We start from the raw sequence: 27,814 nt of genomic DNA on the forward strand, positions 1-27,814 counted from the left end.
TAATATTTGCGTTATTATATTAAAATATAACAGTGTTAGATGGATTGCCATTGATTCGGTTTGTATCTGAACAAGTCAAATTGCAAACTAATAATAATTTTAATACATATTCTATTTAATATTAATAAAAATGGCTGTTTCAATTTAAATAACATGTATAATTTTCTTCCTTAAAAAAATGAAGATTTCAAAAGAATAGCGGCATTACCTAAATTATACTGTTGGCAATGAAATCCTTCGTAAGAGGGCTTTCGATAATAGAGTTTATGGTAATTACATTAGATCTTTTTAAAGGAAATTCTTACGTGTGGAATATTTAAAGACAAAAAGTCATTTGGGATTCTAAGAGATAGGTAAGATGGCGACGGGGTTTCCAAAGTTAAGGGACGGGAAGGAGGTGGGCAACAAAATGAATAATTTTCCTCTCCGTTTGAGCTGGATCCAAGAACACGGTTTGGGTTTTTACTTTTGTTGTACATTATCATAAGAAAAGAAGAATATAAAAAAAAAGAGTTTTGCTAAAAAGTTAAGGAATACATTTCTTCCTATCTTTCTGTGAATTCATTTTACTGTTATTATTTGTTCTATCTCCATCTCTGTAACCATCGATTTTTTGATTCGCAGTTTCTGGCCGGATTTTTCTCATTCTTTCTCTAAATACGTTTTTTAGCCTACTTCAGCAGTTTCTTTTCTTTATTTCATTATTTCCTTCACCAAAGAGAGAGAGTTCTTTCTGTTTGAACCACTACTTTTTCTTCGGTGTACTTCCAAACCAGAAAACAATGTGTCTGGACTACTTGTTTTTGTTTTCAGTTTGTTGTCTTAAGAGCTATCGTTTTCACCACCATGAGGCTCTTCTTATAGCCTTTTCTACGTGGAAGATGATGTGGAGCAGAAAAAAAAGAAGTTTGTTGGGGCGATCTCGGAGAAGGACCTCGATAAATTGTAAGGTTAACGATGATGGCTTTTTTGGAGTGAAAAGTTCTCCTTTTGTTTTTACGTGACATGATGTGTTGTCTTGTATTTGGAAAGAAATCATCTTACGTTTTACTTTACATTGTTGAATTAAATTTCAGGTACACAATCATTGTAATTTTAAAACACAGATCTTTAATACTTTTGTTAAAAAAAAATTAAAGAGCAATAAATTGTAAGATTAAGAAAAGTAACTTTTTTAACCCTTTCAGGAGCAGTGGGATACGTTTTACTTTACATTGTTGAATTAAATTTGAGGTACATAATCATTGTGATTTTAAGAACACTGATCTGTAATACTTTAGTTAAAAAAATAAACCTTATTAAATTGTAAGGTTAAGAAAAGTAACTTTTTTTTAATCCTTTCAAGGACAGTGGAATAAAACTGCAAACACTTAAGTTTTGAAAATAGTATAAACTACTTAAATTGTAATTTTTCCTAAATCTCAAGCCAGTAGTTTAACTTGTTTCTACACTTTAGCGGTAAAATGAAGCCTATTTCTTTCTATAATATTCAGAGAAAAGTAATTTATATTAAAATAAAACATTTTGAGAAGAGAACTGAAAAAACTAAACTCTTAAACTATTTGGTAATTTAACGTACGTATTCAAAATAAACTACCCTTCAACGATATAAATAAATCGAGTTCATAAACAAAGCACGTTCCAGCCCACCGAAGTTCATTGTAATTCGTGAGTCTTAGCTTCTTCTTGAAAAGGTCTTAAATCTTTAAAGCATTCTAGTTTTTTGAGTGCTAAAGACTTCAAATGATTTGAATCCTTTTTAAGTAAAAAAACTGAGAAAACAATGTGGAATTAGTTGAAAGAAATGAGTCGCATGTAGATTTTTGTTTTTAAATAATCTTTTAAGAATTACTAGTTGAAATCTCTTAACTTAGTCTTCAATGCTGTGTTTTGTTTTTTGTAACTTCTTTTACTTGTGTTAGTAATTTTTTGTTTATCTCACAGAACTTAAAGCTCACGTAAACGGCATATTTATTTATAGAAAATTAAATTCTGGATTTAAAATGTTGAGAGTGTAGTGATTTAAAATAAACGCATACATCTAACAGTTCAACTGATAAAAATTCAATTTATTTCTACTTTATAAACTGAGTTGAGTTCATTGCTTTCGAAGTTATTGAGATAGACTGAACGTCAATTTGATGTATTGATGTGTAATAATAATTTGCTACGATTACGTTTTAATTTATTTACTTGAAAACAAAATGATTTCTTTTGTTTTGAAATTATTGTGAATTCAATGTTATTAAAGTCAATTTCAATTCACGGTAAGATAATAATTATTTGGCAGAATTAAAAAAATAAAATGAGAGTATTTATATGCATATTACAAACATGGCGTATAATGAATATTTCATTAAGCGTTAAACAGTGTTTTTTTTTTATAAATTAGTTTTTATTTATGAAGAAATCGTTACATTATGCATTATTAAGTGGTTTCCTTTTCTCATAACACCAAAAAATAGGATTTTGGAAGGAATTCAAAATAAAACTATTTATCCAACCATAAATTAAAAGGTAGGGTAGAGTGTGGTCAATTGTAATATTTTTTACTTAACTATTTTTAACTAACAAAAAATCCAATATATTATTAGTATTAATTGACAGACGAAAGTAGACTGACCTCTACTAGAAAAAAAATACCTTATTTAAATGTCATTGTATTAGTTATTAACAATTTTTGACAGCCGTGCACTTGTTACAACTGTCTCCACTTACGTGGTCAATTGTAACAGTTCATAAATTCAACTAAAACATAGTTAATTATACATATTATCATAGTTGTGATATATTTTCTTATTGATCAAACTAGTAGTGATATTTTAGGAGTAAAAATAATAATGAGCAGACACCTAAAGGGTTAAACTTTTAACTTTAAGGGGTTAAAACTTTTAATTTTTGCTGTGAAAGGTACATGTAAATTTATTAAATACACCTTGTGTGCCACATAGGAATCAAATCTAGAGCCCGACACTCGAAATTCTTGCTCTGCTACAATCGTACCATGTTACAATTGACCCCACTCTCCCCTAATTATTTGTTGAGAGCATTTATTCGAATGTGAATTACATACAATGCATTTGTTGAGAAAACACTAAGAAAATTCAGAGGAAAATTTACCAATATCGAAGACAAAATTTTTGATGGTTTTTCATTGATGGAACAATATAATCTTGATGGCAACCATCAATAATTCCATCATGAACTATTACAATTTTGATGGTAACCATCACCCCAATGTAGGAATTCGGACGGATTTATGATGGTCCAGCATAAGAATAGCAACTTGTTTTGATGGTTTGTTCATGTTGAACTATCAGAAATTTCCATTATAGTTTCTTAGAAATCAAATGCTGGAACGATCATGATCAACCATCATCCCAATGCAAATGATGTTGAACCATCATGAATTGCACTAAAACCAACAAAAACCATCAAAATGATTTGATGGGACCATCAAGAATTTTGACTTGGGTATATAGTTTTTAAGTTTCAAAATTAGATATCTTGTATCAATCAGGACTTCTAAACGTGGTAAATTTGTACTTATTTTCTTGTAAATAAAAAGTATCGCTCATACGGTAAAGGTTTACCGAAAATCCTAGTTTTCAATAAAATTATTCTTATTACCCCACATTTAGTAAAAAGTACAAAACTGAAACATAAATTTATGAGAATAAAGGTCTATTTTGCCATGCTCTAAGATATCATGATAAAATTACAAAATTTTATCACGTATTTTAAAATCACATTTTATTACTAATTTAGCCAAAATTAGCAATCAGAAACCAAATCATTGTTTTTTTGTGTTCCCAAAGAGTAAAAAAAAAAAGACAAATTTTACCGCATTCTGTTAGTTTTAACCATGTTTTTTTCTCAGTGTATCGAAGTAACGAAAGTTAGTTTAACTAATGTTCTTATTTAGAAGAATATACTTACATTTGTTTACAGAATATTGAGGCAAAGTAATTTTAGCTTATGGTATTCGAGCATTATTTATGGAAAAATTGTTTTGCAAATAAATATATTACTCAACTAGAATATGAAACATCTACAGGAAGGAGTATTTGCATTTGTGATAATATTACTGTATTAGAATATAAAATATTTTTCAAAAGAATTATTTATTTACAATTAAGTATAATGGGGTATTAGAATATAAAATGTTTTTTTCTAAATAATAATTTTCATGTATAATAATGTTTAGTCAAAAAAGCTTTCGTTGAGAGAATTGTTTACGTATGATAAATCAGCAGTTGAACGGAAAGTATGTTAAATTGTCTATAAGTGTCTTTATATCTGCTTAACATAGAAAATATGTAACAAATTAATATGTTAATGGCTTGCAAGTGTTTTTTTCAAACTAATATTAGCATAAATTAACTTTTTATTTAAAAATTGATGTTTGCTGCTTCTAATTACTAAGGTAAGAGAAAAACTCCGCTTCGAACTTATTTGAGCGACGAACGTTTTTTGAAGCTGATAAATTATGAAAGCTTAATTTGCTATCATATATAAAAAAAAATGAAAAAAAAGTCCTCGAAATGATGATTTGTTACATTATGGTATCTAAAAAAGCCACTGATTATGTTTTTGAAGAGCTTGTTCCGAATTTTTAAGGCTATATTTTAATTTTGTGCATTAAATCTCTCATGGGAACTTTTCAGCACATGATGAAAGTGTATATCTAGTTATAACATTTATTTACATTAAACATTTTTTTAAAATGAATTTAATAAATTTTAGTTAGTTTTTTTTAGAAAACTGTTTCGACTAAAATTTTGTCTTTATTTTTGTTTTTTGTTTTGAAAATTAGATATATTTTCTGAAAATCAGTCCAGTATGTTTGATTGCGTTACTAAGCATGCAAACTATTTCAATGATAGTGAAGTTCACTGAATTGATTAAATTATGATGCAGAATGATTGAAACGGATTGAATAATGAAAATTGGCTGGATTATAGCAAACTGTTTATTCACAAAAACACTTTATCCTAATCTCATAATAAGACAAATGCCATTTTATCGTTAATAAACACAGAATATTTAAATGTATTTAACTATCACCAGAATAGAAATAATGAAAGGTATATCCGTATTTATTACTGAATTATTTTTATAAATTTATTTATATTTTGCAGCAATACTAATTTATCAACCCTTTATTATATTATTCTCTGTTAATATAACTTCTTAGATTTTGATTGTTTTTCGAAGTTAAAGGTTTTTTTTAACTAAAAGCGTTTTTCTGTTATTTCCATAATACATTAAGAAAAAAGTATGGTCAAAACTACCGAGATATGGTAAAATTTAAAGAGTTTCTGACTCTATGGGAACACCAAAAAGCTCGGTTTACATTATGTTGTAAAACTATATAAAAGTGGTAAATTTTGATAGTTTTATAATGGTATTTTAGAGCATAACATTAAAACCATTTATTAGGTTAAAGTTGATTTTAAGTTTTGTATTTTTGCTAAATAAGTGGTAATGAGAACTATAATTTTACAAACCGGAATTTACGGTAAACCATTACCATATTAATTGTTTAAATACCGCATATTTTGGTTTTATTACCAAAATTATGCATTTTATTTCTTTTTTTTGCTTACTCGAAACGTCATTAACAAAAAATACTGAAATAGCAACAGAAGTTTTTACTCTGTATACCTTTTCCTGCGACATTTTTAGTTACCGTTTTCCTTTTTTCTATTGTTAAACGTTAAATAAGTTTTATTGATTTTTAATAACTTATCGTAGAGATCTTCTCTTTCTTAATTTTCTTCTGGTTTAGTTATACTCGATGCAATGTAGTTCCTTTTAGCTTTTTTGACTTTAAACTACTCTGAGTCCAGGCGATAAATCTTTGTGGTAAGAGAAAAAAACATTTCAACGCTGTAAAATATATTTAATTTTAATAAATAAACGTTAACTATGAGTTTTATGTAATGCTAACGATGATAGAAATATCTTTTTACACATTTCTGTGGAATATTTTTTACATGTTTTAATAAACAGACATTTTATATGTTTTATGCAGTACTCATATTAATAGAAATATGTTATTTAAGCATTATTGTAAATTTATTATTAGTTTTAATAAAATGTTTTAACAAAGAAACTTAACATTTGAGCTGTATGCAGTACTTATACTATAAGAATTTCTTTAATAAAGATCTTAAGAAATTGTCATTACATCTGAGTTTCCTGCAGTATTCATATTAATAAAAATTATATATTTTAAATATTATTGTACTATGTTTTTAATATTATTCAAATGTTTTAATGTATAGACATAAGAGCTCATATTTTATGTTACTCCCGTAGTAATTGAAATACGGTTTTGACACATTGCTGTAAAATATTTTTAAATTAAGAAAAAGACTTTAATAAACAGTCATTAAATTGAGTTTTATACAATATACTCGAACGGATAGAAATGTGTTTTTTACACATTACTGTGAAATGCGTTTTTTACTCATTAGTGAAATGTGTTTTTTACACATTTACACATTATGTGTTTTTTACACACACATTTACACATAAAGTATAATAAATAGACATTACTTCTGAGTTTTATGCAATGCTCATACTAATAAAAATATGTTCTTTTGAACAATACTGTAGATTATTTTTATTTTTTCTAAAATGTTTCAATAAATAGATAATATATTTCAGTTTTGTAAATACATACTAATCTAAGTTTTTTTTTGCACAATACAGTAAAATGTTCTTAAATTCAATAAAAGTATTTAAAAAAAATGAACATTTGTGATAAAAATATGTTTTTAGAACATTGCTATTAAATATTTTTAATTTCAATAAGAGATTAATAAATTAATACATCTGAGTTTTAAGCAATACTCATATTAATAGTAATAAGTTTTTTGTACACATAAAAATTCCACAGAAAATACCATTTTATAAATGAAACGAAATATTAAATACTTTTACTTTTATTAAAACATGTTTTTCCTTTGTTCAATAATTGAACAAATAAGTATAACATTATACCGCACATTAAATTACAATTCATGCAAATGAAAACTTAATATAACAGTCTAAGCAAATATTAATCTTTCTTTGTGTTTTCATGTAAATAAACCAATAATAAAATTAAATTAAATTATTACTTACGAAAATAAAAGTATTTTCAATGTTTATTTCTCAAAGAAAAGCATAATTTAATATTCTGTTAGATTGTTTGATACGAATAAAAACACAATCAGTTTCTTGAGTTTAATTTATGCTCCCAGACGAATTTCAAACTCAAACTTAATTCAGAATGTCAAAATCAGGAGAAATAATAAAATATTCTCTTTAAGTGTTTAATATTTCTTTAACCATTTTATTTTTTTATTCAATCTATAAAAGAATCTGTTCTATTTGTCAAGAAGAGAAAAGAAAATGGAAGATAAAAAAAAAAAAAGACATACGCGAATCTAACAATATCTAAAGAACTGACAAAACAAAAGCGGAAGTAATATTGCGTTTCAAAGGAAATCAAGAGAACAAAGAAAAAACAAAATACATGAAACTTGTACAGAAATGTAATCTCAAAGAATCTATTCAATTCAATTAAGTGTCTTTCAACAACAGTTCACTATTTTTCCTTGAAATACTAAAGAATCTGAAAGCATTGTGAATTGAGAATTATTTATTAGAAAGAGCAACTAAAATGAAATTTATAATTTAGTTTAATGAAGGGTAATGCAAACAACGGGTAGATTTTAATTTAGTTTATAATATCATAGTTATAACATCCTTTATAGAATATATATAGTTAGTTTAAAATATCATTTATAGAATAAAAATGCTTTTTTAGATTAATATTTGAAATGTTTATATATTTGTAGTTCTTGTGTATATAATTCTCACAGTGAGCAAATAATTTAAAGGAATTGAGCTTTTTCAGTTAAAAATATGTTTGTGCTCATTAAGAGATTAAAAGCTTCGCTTCATAAATGCATAAATCGGAAATATCAGTCATTGTGTTTCAAGCACTCAAAAACAAGTGCCCCTTTCCCAGACATGCTAGTCGTGAATGAAAAGAAACAAAAAGTGATCTGAATTATAAAACGCAAAAATGGAAAAATATTGTTGATAAACAAAACTTAGAAAAACAATAGTAGCCGAGGGAGAAAGCAGTATTTAATTTTTCTTTTTCGTCTATTGTGGTTTTTCTATTGTTTGTTTCTCCCCTTTTTGTTCCATTTTTCGTTGACAACTTTCCTTTTTCTAATTCAAATCACTTTTGTTACTTCTCATTCAAGTTCAGCATGTCTGGAAAATGGGATCCTGTTTTAAAGTGCTTGAAACATGTCGACAGGTAATTCCTATTTAAATACTTCTGAAGCGAATGAAGTTTTTAATATAGTAATAAAATACAGCTTCTGTTTTTTGGGATTATTTATTTAATATTTGTGCTTATTTGTATCACCGAAATACTTATGGTGCAATTGGATTTATTATATTCCAAAACCATATTATATAAAAAAAATAAAAATATAAAAAAATCAATGTGGTTTACTTCGGGATTGGACTAAATTGTTTTTAACAAAATTCTCAGAGTAAATATTTTGTCAGATTGAGGAAATTGCTATCTTCATTTGTTTGAGAATGCTAATTTCGTCAAAATATGTGTCGATGAACACAGGAAGAAAATCTGTATAAATAAAGCAGAATGTTTCTATTTATGTATGTACTTTTAAAGAAATCGCATTTCTGAACCAATCCACACCAAAATTGGTGCAACTACGTTCGAAGAGACGATCAACCTGTTTATATTAAAACTTTCTTCTGCTACCGGTTCACGGGCTTAATACCGAAGAAAGAGTTGTCATTGGATTTGATCTCAGAGAAATATATAGAGTTTCTACTCTATTAATGTTTGTTAGAGCCACAGAAGTTTCCCAAACTGAGAAATATGTTAGAGCCACAGAGAAGTACATAAGTAGTTTCCCAAACTGAGAAATATGTATAAAGTTTTCACTTTAATTCTAGAGCATTTAAAATGACGAAGTGTTTTTTTTCTTGATGCATGCTAAAATGGCAATAATCTGGGCCAAACAGATTTGACTACGGCAAAAAATTTAACCATCAGTTAGATAGACGAGTTTATCGTTTTCCTTTATTAATTTTTAATTGAGTTTATAAATTTTTTTATAATCGTTTGGTTATTTTTTAATTAGCTCGATGAAATGCTTATCGGTTAATTTTTTAATCAAAACAAACAAAGTAAATTATGATTTATTTTAAATAATTCTATTTCCCATCTTTTTCTTGTTTTTATATTTATTTCCAAGTTGAATTTAATGCGCATTAACAAGAATGAAATACACAATTAAGACACAAACTAATGGAAGAAGCGCTTTGGTAAAAATTACCGAGTGTTTTCATGTTCCCGTAGAGTAAAAACCACGATAAATTTTACCATATTCTGGTAGTTTTGGCCGCACTTTTTTTCTTAGTTTGTTATTGCTTAGGTTAATTAATGTTTTTGATGACTCTTACAGCTGAAAGTTTTTTTAAATATATTGTTAGATGTAAGGCGCCTTGTTAGATGAGAACGGGTATGTGACGAGTATTTTGCTTGCATAATATTTCCTTGCATTATTATTATATACCATTATTAAGATGCTTCACCATTTTTCCCCATAAAATCCTGACTCATTAAAATTGATCTTAGCTCCTAGAAAGTTTGAGCTATGGTCAATTACAATGACGGGTTGTAGAGATCCTATAAAAAAGGATCCCAAATATTAATTGTTTTTTTCTCAGTGGGATATTGCTTAAGTTAACTATTTTGATGACTCTTACAAAGGAAGTGTTTTATCTAAATATAACATAAGATCAAATCGAGCATGAAATGTGTATTTATCTTGCATAATATATGGGCGAATCTCAGTAATCATTAATCGAATTCGATCTATTCTCTAGGTTGTCCAGACCGTAACCCTGTCAAACCGTAACCTCAGGATTAATTAATTGAATTTAACATAATAAGGGCATCAATATTTTTGATGTTCACTATTATTTTCTGATATTTTATACATTTTCAAACAATTCTGGAGGTATAAAAATAGTGTGCCTATTATTTCTTCTTATTATTTTTTTATTATCAAAAGTTAAAGGTTTTAGCTATCTGCACATATCTTTGAATTAATATTATATACCATTATTATTATATTTCACTAATTTATATTATATAAAATGTTGACTCCTGACAATTAATACTAGTGCCTACCCAAGTAAAGTTTTTTGATGGTTTTCCATTGATGGACCAACATAATCTTGATGGTAACCATCAATAATTCCATCTTGAAGCATTATATTTCTGATGGTAACCAACATAAGTGACCATCACCCCAACGTAGGAATTCGGACTGCTTTAAGATGGTTCAACATAAGAATATCAACTTGTTTTGATGGTTTGTTCAGGTTGAACCATCAGAATTTTCCATCATAGTTTTTTAGAAATCAAATGTTGGAACGATCATGGACCGCCATAAACCCAATCTAGAAATTCAGACGGATTTTTGATGGACCAACTTTAAAAAAAACTGTTTTGATGGTATATTCCTGTGGAACCAACTATAATTTCCACTAATCCATCATGAAAGTGTATGGAAACATCATGGATTGTTGGTCAATGAGAATCAAACTTCTCTTAATGGTTATCCATCATCGTGTTAAAGTATCATTTTCCATCATGGAATCAAGGAAGTTTGTTAGAATATCAAAAGCCATGAACGCATAAGGGAAAATGTTGGATGATGGTGACCATCAAATGATGTTGGACCACCTTGAATCGCTCTGAAACCAACAAGAATTTTGACTTGGATTGAATTTTGAGCTTTTAGAATCCTGAAAAGGAAGATCCTAATTGATCTTTGTTAAAGTTCCTGGCAATACCTGAAAATGGAAAGTTTAAGACAAGAGCTCACTCTCTTATGAACATGACCGTAGTCCTTATGTTTTGCAAAGATGCCTTAAAACTAAACACCTTTTGCCTAACTAAGAACGCAAAACGACATAAATAAGTATTTGCGTATCTATAGATCCCATAAATTCAAACTTTTCCAAACACTCCATGTCCTATTTTAAACAAAATTTATATATCATTTCCAAATGGACAGTTCTTTTGTATAAATAATTCATTTTCAAAAACAAATGGTAGAAGTGTTTCCTACTTTAAAATTCTTCTCTACAGCAAGACATTGTCTGATGTGTTTTTCCTGATGCCACTTTAGAAAATTTCTGATTTAAAATGTCAAAAGCAGTTTATTTTATTTCAGATACCGGGAACGTTGTTTTCGGAAACTTTCATTCGAGAGAAATTCGATGAGTGGGCAAGTTCATACAAACTTCAAAGACGATTTATCACTCGCAAAAGCGCTGGCACCTTTCCCGGCAAAAATGGATGAATAGTCATAAAACATGTATTCTCCGTTTTTAAAATAATCGAGGGCCATTTGTTAGAAATATTTTTATAAATCCACCTTAAAGTAAATAGTGTTCTGCTCTACTTTTATTTTTAAGGGGAAATAATAGTAAAACTTGTATTTTTGAGAAGTTTTACACTAGTTGCCGAGTGCTGCGGTTCCCAAAAGATATTCCACACAGTCCTAGTATCCGTGGTAAAATTTGTAATTTTTTTAAACCAGGAATTATTATTTTTATATACAATCATTTATTCATAATTTATTTAATATTTTGGTTCCTTATTTGAATTTTTTTTATAAAAAGCCAATGAAAATAAAATAGCAAAATTTGAAAAAAAAAATTTTTTTAATGAAAATTTATTGAATATTTTTTAATGGCAGGCACCAAACTTATCGTCATGGAAAGTGTTACTCATTTTGCTTTGTCTGATGAGCACCTTGTGGCTAAAGTCACGAAGGCGAGCAACATTACCCTCGCCTCACTGGCACGGATGTTCGTTCATAGGGTGGGCCACATTCACACATCACACACAACAGAAGACAAACACACAGAGAGAAACATCCATGCCTTGAGCGGGGTTCTAACCTGCAGTCTTTGGCTTCACAGTCAGGCACGCAAACATCTCGGCCACCCGGACGGACTCTTACTGCTGTATAAGAGAGTAAAATAAAAATCTTTATGTGTATTTAAAATTCCCTTTTTAAAATGAAAGTTAGGTTGTTTATTATTGATGCATTTTAAATTTCATCGTGGTTTTATTAGTCATTATTTTAGGTTATCAGTTTAGATCTTGCAACGGCAAGACATAAGAAAAATAATTAAGAGTTGTGCTTCTTTAATCCAAGCTCTAAGCATCTTTGTAAAGAAATCCTATCAATTATCAAACCGTAATTTGGTTAACTGTCTGGTAAGCAATCAAATTGTTCATAGTTATTCTTCTTTTTAGGTTAGACTAATTTTACGAGTAAATAATATTTGCTGAAATGTGCTATCTCTATGTATATTTCTCTTACACGGCTACAAAAAAAAGCCTCATTACAACTCCCCGAATGGCAACGCTAGAAAATCGACCAATGATTGCCGCTAAAAATGTCACATGCCGAATCTAGATGAGATGGCTCAACATGTAGCGCTTTTAAAAACGGAAACTGAAAAAACCATAGAGAGCATAAGCTAGGCAGAAGTGAGTAGTCTTTGTCGATAGATCTCTATTTTAGTATTTTGTCGAAAGCGCTTTTTTTCAAGAATTTATATATTACGAATTTAGTTGATGATTTTTGATTTATACCACGAATTTATTTGTTTTACTAGAATTTATTTGTTTATGCAGGTTTTTCAATTGCAATTCACTTATTTCAATTTTTCATAGACTTAATTATAGCCAAAATTTTCACCTTTTTGAAGATATATCAGTTTTAGAAATTTTATCTTAAGATTTTATACTATAGCACATTTCTAATAGGTTTAACGAATTACATGTCATTTATTTGAATTCAAATTTATTTTAATTACTTAGTATTTACTAAAAAGATGTATTTTTTTTCTTAAAAAAAAAGTTGTTATATGGATTTGAATTATTGTTTTGAATTCTTAGAATTTTATGCATTTGCAATGTACCTAAGTTAGTAGCGAGCGAAGCGAGCTTGGTTTGCGAAGCAAACCACATAAGATTGCGTAGCAATTTTCGGGGGTTGGCGAGCGTTAGCGACCAGGGGGCGCACCCCACTAGTTTAAACTATTATATATTTCTCATTCTTTGTCACGTTGTTAGGAAAATCCTGTATTTTCCTTCTTCATTTATGTGGGCTTAAGAAAAATATTTTTTCTTAAATTTTAATCATTTCTCGCTAAGTCTAATTTAAATTCAAAAAACACTCACAATATTTAGGTTTAAGGATATATAAAAATGCATCCTTGATTTATTACATTGAATTATTTATGAATTGCGCATAAGCGTAATACATAACGTAATTTGAAAGCCATAGCTATTAAGAACAACATGGGAGGTAACATTGAATCATTTAATTTGGTCAGAATTTTTCCTGCATCTGTTCTCCAAAGCATAACGAAATAAACATCAAAAAAGTTGAAAACGTTGAAGAGAAAAAGATAAATATACTCCATTTAAGAAAATGCGGAAAAATTTTATTCTAATTTCCTATTAAATGTTAAAAATCTAGTAAATTGCTCCGTGCACGAAAAACAGACATTAGAAACCATCTGAATTCCAGAATAATGAAATTAGCCGCCTTTGTCGCTAAAAATTTATCATGTTTTCTGGGATGTCAATATAATTGCAATGCACACGATCTCTGCTTTTCTTTTTCTTCTTCTCCAACTTACTTGATAATTAAATACCTGAAATGTTTTGAATTAACGTGCCAGCTCGTTAATTGCTCTCGCAATCATGTTCACAATAGTTATATTTATTATGTATGAAAAGGAAAATGCATTCGTATGATCAATTTGTTTATCATTTCTACCAATTATAGATTTATATCTGTCTGAAGTTAACAAGTCATCGTGGTTTATTGAATTCTATTATACAGTGCTTCTATTCATTATTTATAATGCTTCGACATAACGTTAAAGTACATTCAATCTCAATACTCCATTTTAAATGCAAAATTTAAAATAAGTTGTTAATTAGTCGGATATATTATTTGTACCAGACATTAAGACAAAAGATTTTAGAAATAAGAAAAAAATATTCGTATCTTTTATTAAATTTCGGATCCAATTACGGTAAAATGTACCGGCACCCAGTGTGATGATACTTTTTACCGTACAATTTTACTGAACAAAAATCTGATATACAGTAATTTTTATAGCAATATTTATTTTAAAATTACTGATTTACTGTATTTAAATAATTATTAATGCTAAATATAAGGTACAATATTCTGAGGTGAAAATGGCATATACGGTAAAATTATTTTACGGATGCTGCACTCATATGCTGGTACTATTTGCCATAATTCGATTCGGAATTTCTTACAGTGTGTGTTTATCACTATAACTAGGTATCTCAATATTTTTCCGCATTGAGTTACTTATATGTTTCCAAAAAAATATAAGAAACGGTTGCATTGTATAAAATGCCTGGTATATTTAAACGAAGTATGAAATACGAATATTACATACTTTACCTTAACATTGTCTGTAATGATAAATGCACTTTTGACAAAGTATAATAGTATGGTTTGTCATTTATTTTTCATAGTCATTAGTCATTATTTTTCATAGCTTTCTTTCTTAAAGAAATATTACTTAGTTGGTATGAAAAGAAATATGAAATTTCCTTCATTTAAGAAATATTATGAAACTGAAATTTTTCTTTGACTAGCTTATTTGTGTATTATTATTATTTTATGAGAAAGACATCAGAGTAAAGAAAACCGGGAGGTGTATATTGGCAATATGTCTTTACTTTAATGAAACATTAATGTGGGGAATACCGGACAACTATCAATACATCCTGGCCGCGTTATCATTTCGATAAATCCATATAAGTGCGTTGGATTACTAAAATGTAAGTTTTTCATTAGCGAAAGCGATATAAATATGAGCCTATTTTTCCCACTAAGATCTTACTTTTCATTATCATACTAAAAACATGCAATCGAAATATATAAAAATAATAACTATATAACCTAAAAAAAAACAAGAAATATAAGTATTTTCTACTGTGCCGGTTTGTCATTTGGATGTCTAAACTTATTAGTGATTAATCATATCATGCTTTGCAGCCAAATTTTCTACTATGCTGAGCTTATAGTTTTGTCGGTAATCTATAAATTTTTTATAATTTGGTTACCCTCTTATAGCTTTGAAATATTTTAAGTAGAAAATACGGTATATCAGACTTTTTTGTTTCGTAACATGTTTCGGTAAAAATAGATTTTACGGTAAAAAGCATTGGCACTTTGGGAGCACCTGCCGTAAAATCCATTTTCCATAAAATATTATACAGTAAATTTTACAGTAATCTTTATTTAATTAGTGTGGTTCAAGGATTTTGCGGTAGTTATTACTGTACAAGATGGTATATCAGATATTTTTGTTTTGTGAGATGCTTCGGTGAAAATAGATTTTACGGTAAAAAGTATTGGCACTTTGGGAGCACCTTCCATAAAATCCATTTTCCATGAAATATTATACCGCACATTTTACGGTAATCTTAATTTAATTAGTGTTATTCAAGGATTTTGCGGTAATTATTACTGTACGAGATGGTATATCAGATATCTTTGTTCTGTAAGATATTTCGGTAGAAATAGATTTTACGGTCAAAAGTATTGGCACTTTGGGATCATCTTCCGTAAAATCTGTTTTCAATGAAATATTATACCGTAAATTTTACAGTAATATTTACTTAATTAGTGTGATTCAAGGATTTCGTGGTAGTTATTACTGTACAAGATGGTGTATCAGATATTTTTGTTTTGTAAGATGTTTCGGTGGAAATATATTTTACGGTAAAAAGTATTGGCACTTTAGGAGCACCTTCCATAAAATCCATTTTCCATGAAATATTATACAGTAAATTTTACACTTATCTTTATTTAATTAGTGTGATTCAAGGATTTTGCTGTAATTATTACTGTACAAGATGGTATATCAGATATCTTTGTTCTGTAAGATATTTCGGTAGAAATAGATTTTACGGTCAAAAGTATTGGCACTTTGGGATCATCTTCCGTAAAATCTGTTTTCAATGAAATATTATACCGTAAATTTTACAGTAATATTTACTTAATTAGTGTGATTCAAGGATTTCGTGGTAGTTATTACTGTACAAGATGGTGTATCAGATATTTTTGTTTTGTAAGATGTTTCGGTGGAAATATATTTTACGGTAAAAAGTATTGGCACTTTAGGAGCACCTTCCATAAAATCCATTTTCCATGAAATATTATACAGTAAATTTTACACTTATCTTTATTTAATTAGTGTGATTCAAGGATTTTGCTGTAATTATTACTGTACAAGATGGTATATCAGATATATTTTACAGTAAAAAGCATTGGCACTTTGGGAGCACCTTCCTTAAAATCCATTTTCCACTAAATATTATATCGCGCATTTTACAGTAATCTTTATTTAATTAGTGTGATTCAGTGATTTTACGGATATTATTACTGCACCAATGTTTTTATAACGGCATATAAAAAAATTCCGACATTGATGGTTTAATAACAATAGCCACATTAAACTGCAAGGAATATTTTTTCATAATAACGCTCTCGATTTCACTAGCTCATTCATGTGGTGTAACAAGTGCTAGCGTTTATGCATTTAAACACTTCTTTTAAATGATTAAACATTCGACTTAAACGTTAAGCTTTTTTTGTTCAAATGGGCATTACATCTAGTTCATCATTGTTAAATATAGCACTTTAAATATTTAAAAATTCATATTTAATTTCAAAAAATCAAAATTAATTAATACCGTAAGTAACATGAGCATTAAAATATTTATAATTTTAAAATTAGGATTTTAATAAACAATTGAAATCTAAAGATAATTTCATTTTATAAATTTCATATATTAATTGAAGCTGAGCCTATTAATTGTAATTTATTGCATAAATAATGTATTTTATGCAATAAGAAAATCGAATAAACATTTTAAACATGCCTCTTAAAAAGCATTTCGCTTGACGTTTTAAAAGTGATCAACTTCATTCTTTATTAAAACTTGCGATTAATATTTGTATAATAAAATCATTTTATTAATAATGACTTTACATCCAAATATAGCAATTCCAAATATAATAGTAAAATTAATTATATCTCTACATTGAATTAATTGAAATTTAATACGAAATTAGTTTTTAATTGGACTGTCAGAGAGCAATCTAGTAAAGAATGCTCTGCAAAATAAATTTTTTGTTTTATTCTATTCTGTGATATTGCCATAATTAATTTTAAATTTAATGATACTCTTTATAGCATATTTTTAATGCTTTGTTTATGAATCAGTAATTAAATTTTTCAAATGGTAAATCTGCAGTAAGATTTAAATAAATAAATGAAGCTTTAATGATAAAAATTAAATCAAAATTTAAAAAATGAAGTTTCTTTTATTCATAATTAACTATTATATCATCTAATGAAGTTTACTGCTTTGTTTATACGCGATAAATTTCACTAAAGTATTATGAATTTTTGTTAGTTATTATTAATATTATTAGTTATTATTGGTTATTATTATTAGTTAGCAGTTTTACGACGAAGTTATTCATTTTGTGTAAAAAAACAAAAAGTGTTGAAGAAACATTTGTTTGTAATTTTCTCAAAACATACCAAAATTTCTTTATTCGATAAAAACGTTTCAAATGTACTATCTCGCAAAAAACCTTTTGGTAACACATCTAACATTTTGCGGATTTTTCTATGAAATAGTTAATTTTTCTTGAAAATATATAATTCTTTCAAAGAACAATATATATGGATCACAAAAGTAATTTAAAAAAAATGTTACGCTGTTTCAGGTATATTTCTATTCACTTGTGAAGTATATGAGCTTAATTTGAACAAGAAGGTAGTCAGAATTTGCTTAGTCTTACATAATTTCTATACTCTGTTGCAAGTTAAGAAAAGACCACTGCCGTATAGGACTTAAATTATCACCCGCGACGGCAAATAATTCCGTTTAATTTCCTTATCAAATTATGCAAATATGCCTTCAAAACAATATAAAAGCTTTAAAAGTTAAACATGTCAGTTAATTCGCGCTAGCTTTTATGATATATGTCATAAAATTATTAAAAAAAGGCTGTAGTTTCGAAGTCTTACTGGAATTCTAGACTTGGCGACATATGACATGCTCTTTAAAATCAAATGTGAGATGAAAATTTTTTACTTTTGTTTCGCTGTAGAAGGAAATCTTCTGCAAGAAACAATATTTATCATTTTTTAATTAGTTTTATTTTTAAATGCTAAAGAAAGACGTATATTTGTTACGATTTTTAGATGTCCTTTTTAATAAGTCTTATTACTTGTTAAATGATAATTGTTCTTAATAACTGCTAACTATTGTTATTAATAAGAAAGGCCCCCCAATGATTAGGGGCCCCCTGAAAATGGATTTTTTGAAAGCAAATTTAAAAAAATTAAGAAAAACAATGATTTTTTTTAAAAGAAGAACATCAATTTCAAATATATATTAATAAAATACGATAATTTTTTTTACATAATCTTAATCATATTTATTTATTACTTATTTTAGTTATTATTTATAAGTATTATTATAGTTTATGTATTATAAGATTTATCAATGTTTTTAAGTTCAAATTTGGCCTTTTGAGTTGCGAGCAAAAAAATTGAAAGCAGTATAATTGAAAGCTATATCGAGCTGAGACTCTTGCTTTATACATATACATTTATATATATATAGCACTATTTTATTGATATATTTTGCTTTGGCTATATTAATACAATATTAGAAAGCACTCCTTTTTGCGGATATAGTCGTGTGGGCTGATGAAGAGATTATATCTTTTTTTTGTTTTGTTTTCCGGATTTTTTATTTTTTATTTTTACTTCCTTTTAGGTATCAAATAATATATATTTTTCTAAAAATACTTTTGAAAAATTATTTTTAATAATTTTCTTTCTTCCTTCTATTTTTTATTATTTTCTCAATATTTCAGCTTATATATATACATATATTACTGATTATAAGAAACCTTGTATATAAAGAAGCTAATGTTTTGTTCATTACATCAGACAATTTTTGAAATAAATGTTGCATAAGCTCCTTTCTTATGATATTCTTTATTTATTGTACCGTTAAATTGTAATTTATGTTTATTATTGCTCATTTTTTTATCAGTGTTCTTTGTTTATTGTTTCAATGAATGTTTATAAATAGGTTTTGTAAAGAATAGTATAAAAACTATTATGGATACAAACAAAACATCGAATACGATTTACAAAATATGGTTGCGTCTTTTGAAAAAAATAATAAAACATTAAAAAAAATGCATTTTTCTTAAATTTTAGGCAAATTTTTAATAGAAAACTAGTTTCAAAAACGAGAGATATATTATTTGTATCTAAAACAATGAAATAAAGGAATAAAAATTGTATTTAGTTAAAAAAAAAACAATGCTGATTAATTTCCTCATCCGTAAGAAAATGTCTGCACTGGAAACAGAGTATCTTTTGATAATAATAAGTTTTAATGAATGATATAAAATAAACATTTGAAAAAAATAAATTCCTTTGAAATACACATAAAGCATTGATTATGCATTCATTTATAGAATTATTGCATACGTAATGAATAGCAGAACCATTAATTATTCATGTCTCGAGTTTTTAACTCAATTTATAATAATATTGAAAAAGTACAAGAGAATAATTTTTTTGAAATCCTTTTGCTCGAAATAAAGTTAACTACGTATGATAATAATTTAATAAAAATATACTTATTTGCTAGGAAGTTTTAATTTTTTTTTACACTAAATATTTAAAAATAGTAAATTACTTAAATAAATTAACAAGAAAATAAAAAAAATAAGTGAAAGCCTTTGATTCAAACTAAGGCATTATAGTTTATTATGTAATTAAACAATTTATATTAACTTACTATACTCATATGACATAATTTTTTACCATATATTGTTTATTTTAAAAATAAATGTAAATATTATTTAGCTTTCAAATAAAAATATATTTAGAAATAAAAGTTTGGATAATAACTAAATTTAAATGTTAGTTTCTCATTTAAAATGTTTCGTTAATAAAAAACACCAATTTTATTTTTCTTAAAAATATAGGTCAAAAAAATTAATTGTAAGTGTACCACATTTTTTACTAAATGACTGACAAATTTTAAGTTCAATAAAATCAATATGGCTTCTTTTTATTGGCTTAGCACCGACTGTGGTGAACCCATTCCAAGCGGTTATAGAGAATTGTGTCATTTCAGGTTGTGAGGGTGATGGTTATTGGATCGTCCCATTTTATACGGTGGGTCTTAAAATTACCATGATTGGCTTATATACATAAATTTTTTTGGATAAAAATTTTACTCTGCTGACGATTAAAATTAATCTTTTCCTTATTCAAGAAATCTTCCTTACATTTTATTCTATTGATTATTTAATAAATTTGTTGGTTTGTCTGTAATTTCGAATCCTATGTAATTCCAATTTTATCGAAACATCTCTTAACCTTTTTTTTAAATTATAATACACTCTATAACAAAAAAATCGACTCACGAAGAAGCAATCAACCGATTGCTTCTTGGTGCCAGATTACAGTGGTGCATGGCTGGAATGATGCCGACTGGGGACGTATAGTCTTTAGCGACAAATCCCGCTTCCAACTGTGCCCTGACGATCATCGAAGACGTATTTGGAGACGCACAGGGCAGAGGGGGTATCCTGCCTTCACTATTGCACGCCACACCGGCCCTCAACAAAGCATTATGGTCTGGGGTGCCACTTCCTTTGACAGCCGGATCCCTTTGGTCGTCATTCGAGGTACACTTACTGCACAGCGGTACGTCGACGACATCCTAAGACCTGTTTTGCTACCGTTCCTTTTGCAGCGCCCTGGGCAAGTTTTTCAGCAGGACAATGCTAGACCACATACGGCACGTGTTGCTATGAACAGTCTGCAAGCCTGTCAAACTCCTATTGGCCTATCAGATCACCAGAACTCTCTCCCATCGAGCATGTCTGGGATATGATGGGAAGGCGATTGCATCTGGCTCGAAATGTTGATGACCTCGTTCGACAATTGAATCGAATTTGGCAGGAAATACGACAAGAGACCATCCGGGAGCTTTATCGGTCTATGCCACGCCGTGTGGTAGTTTGTATCCAGGCTAGAGGACCAATTTTCGTTTAAATCGGAGAACTCCTACTTGGTGCGTCGATTTTTTTTGTTATAGAGTGTATTTATATACCTATTTCACTTGGCCAAGTGACTGTTTATTAGTTTTGGTGACCAAAAGGGATGACTAAAAGTATATTTTACCCTTTTCAACGATCAATGTTTTATACAGAACTAAATGGAAGTAGTTTTACTGTAAGTAAACTGTAAAAAATTCTGGATAAAATTACGATAATATATATTCAGTGCAGCGTCCATAAAATCCATTTTCACAGCAATTTTTACAGTAATTTTTACAGTTAGCAATTGTTTAATCACAATAATTCAGTGATTTTGCAGCATATATTTTCGTAAAAATTCTAGTTTATGAGATATTTGTTTCGTAGAATTTTATGGCAGAAATATATTTTACGGTCAAAAGTACCGGCAATCAGGGGACCAGTATACTTTTTACAGTGTAACAGCTTCATAAATATTGATTTGAAATACCATATTTTGCAAGTCATAATGCAAGATCAAAAATAATAATAAGTAGGAATGTATAGAAATTAAAGAGCTTTAGTTATATTTTGTTTCACTTTAAGCAATAAATGCAAATCAATTTTCTTATGTTAAATTATATGTTTCACAAATACAAACAAAATAGTAGAAGTTCTGAATCTGTTAATCGAAAAATTATGTTTCGTCTCTTGCAACTATATTTATTATTTTATGTATAGTATAAACTGAAAATGTGTTTTGATTTATAATAAATTTTATAAATCGTTTTTATATTTAAATAGTTAGTCTTTTTTCAGAGTTAAAATTTGCATAATTACATTTCTTACGTATTTCGAATATTTTAATTGTATATTAAGCATCGAGACATCATTTTTCATACAAATAATAGTATACTAAATTTTTGGTTTATTGCTATTTAATTGGTCATACGTAAAATATGATGAAAGTAATTTGTTTCATGGAGGAAATTTTCAGCACACATCCCCCAATTGGGCTTTGGAAAATAAAAATAAATTTAAAAATAAATAGCTGTTTCAATAACTTAAATATTTAGAATGCTTAAAAACTCGCAAATTATAAACAAAATTTTTATCTCATACCTTTAATAAGGTACTTTCGTAACTATAACTCTTGTAATTTAATATTATCATTAAAAAGAAATTTTACATTTTTTTACTTTTTTATAAAAATTTAATATTTTTTATTACTTGTTCTCTAATTCTTCAGAGCAAAGTTTTGAGAAACTGATTAACCCGAGATGGAAAAATTATATAACTTTTTAAATTTTAAATCTGTTTTCATGTTTAAAATTATCAAAGATGATATGATTATATTTTTGTAATTTTCTTGTCGAAACGTGATTCTCCTACTATTCACCAAGATATTCAATTTTTTGATCGGATATAAAAACATAAATTTTTATTCGATAATTTATTTTTCAAAAATAATCCTTTTTTTTTCTGTAGATATAGAATAAGTATACAGTTCAGAAGAACTTTTTCTTAAACGTTAGTGAATAGGTTGATGAAAAAACGAAGAGGAGAAACAGCCGAAATACTTTCATTTTTATAAGAATATTCTTCAGTAAGCTATGCACAATAGTAATTTTGGTATATTAATACCAACTACAAAAATTGAACTTTTTTTTATATATTTAGCAGGGGCTGTAATCCCTAATTGGTTAAAGTTTAGAAGTTAAAAGTAGTACAGTTTTCATAGTTAATTCTACATAGTCCCGCACTGTAAGATAAAACATCGGGGCAATTAAGGAAGCACCTTCGCAATCGATAGCTGTAAATCTGAATAGTCAGTTTGAGTGCAAATTCTGTATTCCTAAATTTAAATTTTCTTTTCAAGTACAACTGATTATTTTTAAAATCTAGATATTCGTTTATTTTGCTACGATTAACATAAGAACAAAATGTACTTACATTAAAATACAATAGTTAAACATTTTAAAAACAAAAATTATAACAAAAGACAACAAAAATAACTAAATTATCTTTTTTTTATCGATTTCTTATGATAAATGAGAAGCCAGTATGGGGGTTGGCGTGTGTGGAAAATAACCCACGAAGATTTTTCAGATGTTTAAAAATAGAGATCATATAAAAAAATGAAGTGTCTCATTCGTAAAATTCATTTTACAGTAAAATCTATTTTAAGTAAAATCTAATTTACAGTAATCTTACAGTAAAATCTATTTTACAGTAAAAATCATTTTTACCATAAACTTTTATACTCTAATTTTCACAGTAATATTTATTTAATTACAGTGAATTAGTAAGTTTACAGTAAAAATTACGGTACAGAAATATTTTGTTCCAAAATTTTACAGTAAAAAATTTATTTTACGGTGACATATATACCATAATTTGATCCGGAATTTTTTACAGTGAAAATATAAATGATATGCCGTTCTTAGCATGCCAGTTTTAATGGTATAATAATAATGGCGTAAATGGTATGCATTTATTTGAGATTGCATTATAAAATTAGATATTTTGTTAAAAAAATTGTATTAAGATTTATATTTTGAATTGATTTTTAAATCAGTAGATTTTCGGTACAATTTTTAAATCAGTTAAATGCTTTTTTGTCTAGTTAAATACCTATCTTTAAATATTTATAAATTTTTTACTTGCTTTCATAAAGTGCATAATCTACACAAACTCTAAAAGATTGAAGCATGCAAACCATATTACAGAGCAGAGAAAACCATCTTAAAATTCATAGCACGATACTATGGTTCCACTTAAACAAAGACATAGCAAAAACGTCACTTTTTATTAATTTTGCATCATATACTCTGATGAAAGTGGCTCGGATATCAATATTATGAATAAACGATGAATTGGTTTTCCCTAGCCTGTAACTATAGTTTGCTTTCGCATCGATGCATTAAAATTCATTACAATATTTGTCAAAAAAAGTTTGTAGATATGTATATCTATATCTAGAATATCTTTGCACTGATTGTGATTAGCATAAAGTAATTTTATTCATAGTCTCAAAATGAATCGGGGTTAGCTTTTAATTTGTGATGGCCCCAACAGCAGAGTGATTCTACAGCGATGTTTTCATAAATCCAAATTTGTTAGCGATCTCAACCCAGTTTGACAAAGCGAATCAATGCATAATTTCAGCATACAGGTAATAAAAATTGTAAATATAACGTATCTTAAAAATTCGTATTGCTTAATATTTCAATTGCATTTTATACTATGATACTAAAAAAATAGAATCCTTTCCTAAACAATAAGACTTGCAATCAAGTAGCAGAAAAAAAAAATCTTTAGCCCTTGTTCTTCTTGGTGTTCTCTCATTTTTATTGGAATCAAGTTTAGATGTGTTTTAAATAGAAGTCTCGCAGAATTTCCCTTATTTGATTGCTTGCTTTGTAATAATAATAACAAAACTAAAGTAGTAATGATCTAAAGATACTGTAATAACCTCCTGCTCTCTGTACCATGCTGAGACGTACAGGAATGATTGCCCCCTCGAAACTAAAATGGTCCTCTATACAAAAGAAAAATAAATATATAGACTTTCACAGCCTAATTTCTAGCAATATCTGTATGATTCCAAGGTGGAATTTATAAACATCCTCATGAAAAATATACATTCTTATAGTCATCTTATTGCTATAGTCTTATTGCTTACATATCTACACTGAAACAAATAAGGTATGGTCATCAAAGCTACCCGAATATGGTAAAATATGCCGTGTTTCCGGATCTTATAAGAGCACCAAAAAGTTTCGTAATTTTTTCTTAAGTGCCTTGGTAATGATTTTGATAAAATTAAACAAAAAAAATACAGTTGTGTATAAGTGATGAAATTTGGTGAATTTAGCAAAATTTGGTACTTTTATCAGGATACTCAGGATACCTTACAGCAGGGCATAAAAACCATTTGTACAGTTAAATTTTCTTAACAGTTCTGTATTTTTTACTAAATGTGTGGTAATAAGAACTGTAATTTTCAAAACCATATTTTCTGGTAAACCGTTGCCATTTGGAAAAGTTTTCGAATGAATGTTTTAAATATATTATATTTTGGTTTATTAAATAAATAATGTTTTTTGCAAGAAGTTACCATACAGCACGATAATTTTACTAGAATAGTTTTGTCTATGTAGTCCTAAACAAAACCTGGATTAATTTATAATTGCCTCTTTGACGTAAAATCGTCCGCTATACCAAATTAATAATGATAAAAAATAAATAATGAAACACTTACTGCCTAATTTATATCATTTATAATTATAAGGTAAAATTTATAGCATCTCTATAAATAATGTGTATTCATATAGTCATATATAATTACGAAGCTGGAACTCAATTGTGGAACCGAAAATGTAATTTATCTCAAACCATAAATTATTTGTAGCTTCAACATTTTAAAAGAAATATGTAACATTTTGTTGGTTTTTTAACAACTCGCAGTAATTATTTTAATAATTCATTTTAAGAATAATTCTTAGAGTGACAGTCTAAATAAAAATAGTAAGTGCAGTCTACAAACTCTTCAACTATTCTTCTAGACTATTTGGAATTTCCTTAATTTTAGGTAATATTTTTCTCTGTTGTAGCTAATGTGATGTATTAATATTTAATAAATAAAAATTAATATAACTTTGTCCACAACCTCATATAATTTAAGCAGATATATAAAAGATATTACAGAGAATTGGTTGCGCACTTATATTCCGAAAAAGGGCTCATAAAAATTCTATTTGTCATAAAAATACTCATTTTAGTTGTCTACCACAAGAGAAGAAAAATATTTCGCTTGATTCTCAAATGTTTGAGGATACGAGCATGGTTAGCATTCAGAGCAGAATTAGCATAAATATATTTCATTAAAACACTTAAGCAATTATGAATCAAACGGGAAATTATTGCCGGACCCCCAATTAGTCAATCAGAAATATCATTCTCTTAGAAATAATGTGCGAATTCAACGTGAATAAAGTGCGAAATAATATGCGAATTCAACATGAATAATGTGGGAAATAATCTGAGAATTCAACTTTTTAATGCAATAATATGAAGACAATACTTAAATTCATCAAAGCATAAATACATTTTCATCAAAAAAATTTATCAATTTCAGGAGGATGAAGCAATTGGGAAATGAACCCTGACCACTCAACTAGTCAACCTAAGATATTATTTGACTCTAAATTATTTGCAATGTATAAATTCAACATTTTAGAAGAAACGTTAATGATAAGTTAAAACATAAAATAAACATCTAAATGACGATAGGCATTAAGAATCACCAAAGTAAAAATACATTTTCATTAAAACACTTTAGGTATTATGAAGCAATCGGGAAGTGAACCCTGGCAACTCAATTACTCAATATAAAATGTCATTAGACTATCTTAACTGAAAGTAATGCATAAGTTCATCATTTTAAAAGAAGCGTTAAAGATATTTTAAAACATAAAATAGGCATCTAAATGAAGATAAGCATTAAGAATCACCAAAGCATAAATACATCTTCATTAAAACACTTTAGGGAGTAAGAAGGAACCGGGAAGTGAACCCTGACCACTCAATTAGTCAACCGCAGAGTGGTTGTGGGCCATCGACCCAAGGAAGAGTGAGTTGATCCTTACCTGGAGCAAGTATGAGAAGGGAAGAGAAGACGAGAAGAAAAGCAGCCAGGCTCCCGCTGCTAAGCATTTCTCGCCTTCTATCACCCGAACCTCCTGTTGATCTTCAACATCTTTAATCCATCCATCCTTCACCCCAAAAACATCATTTCTGGAATTTATCTTCCCTCCACCACACCACTTCAGGATGCTCCAGAGGCCCTGAAAGAACGTGGCGGCTGGTACGACTGTTGGTTTTTGGTTGGGGGTCTCTGTCGCCCACCAAGCACACTTTTTGATCACAGCCCCACTTAGAAGGGGTCTGCCGAACGAAGTGAGTGCACCTTGTTCTCCGGATGGCGCTGGCGTCGTCGGGGATCTTCTCTGCTCCTCCCACCTTCTTCCTGAGCTTCCCCTGGATGCTGTCGCTTTACCTAGGGAAGAAGAAGATTAATGGCAAGCTCAGGTGACAAAGGGACGCGCGTGTTGGGGTGGGTGAGGATCTGCTCATGGTTTTTGGGGAAGAAGTTCTGAAGGTTTGGTGACGACTGCTATTTAGGTGTCCTGCAGTGTTGCGTAAACTACAAGACACAATTATATGGTACAATTGATTCTACAGGATCTTACTTTTCTAATACAGCTGTTTATTTGATATACTTCTTCTGGGCTAATTAGGGTACAAGTACGGTCTTTTTTCTATTTGGGGATATGTTATCTGCGCTTTTGCTTTCTTCGGAGTAATTAGCTTTTTATGTTACCCCTTTTTACTTTACAAGCTTATTTTTTTGTCATCATAGTGTTCAGAATCTATGATTTTCAGGTTATACCCGGCAAAAATGTTTCATTGTACCATCATTTGCATTTAATACAGGTGCTCTTATAAAACAAATAGCACATTTGTAATCAAAAGAACAG

General features: G+C 28.3%; 1 protein-coding gene across 2 annotated transcripts in view; it reads right to left on the reverse strand.

Moving 5' to 3' along the window:
* LOC107439347 (acetylcholine receptor subunit alpha-like) overlaps positions 1-27,263 on the reverse strand; it is a 222,399-nt gene extending 195,136 nt beyond the window's left edge. The window contains exon 1 of one of the 2 annotated variants that reach the window (XM_016051913.5): positions 26,924-27,263. In XM_016051913.5, the coding sequence (XP_015907399.2) occupies positions 26,924-26,990 (67 nt within the window). In that variant the 5' untranslated portion in view covers positions 26,991-27,263. The remainder of the gene's footprint in view (positions 1-26,923) is intronic. The other variant, XM_043046031.3, reaches the window with a different exon arrangement.
* Positions 27,264-27,814: the final 551 nt, after the last annotated feature.

Source organism: Parasteatoda tepidariorum, chromosome 9 (genome assembly GCF_982258835.1).
Source record: "Parasteatoda tepidariorum strain Cologne lab strain chromosome 9, Ptep-v5.0, whole genome shotgun sequence".
Classification (NCBI taxonomy): domain Eukaryota; kingdom Metazoa; phylum Arthropoda; class Arachnida; order Araneae; family Theridiidae; genus Parasteatoda; species Parasteatoda tepidariorum.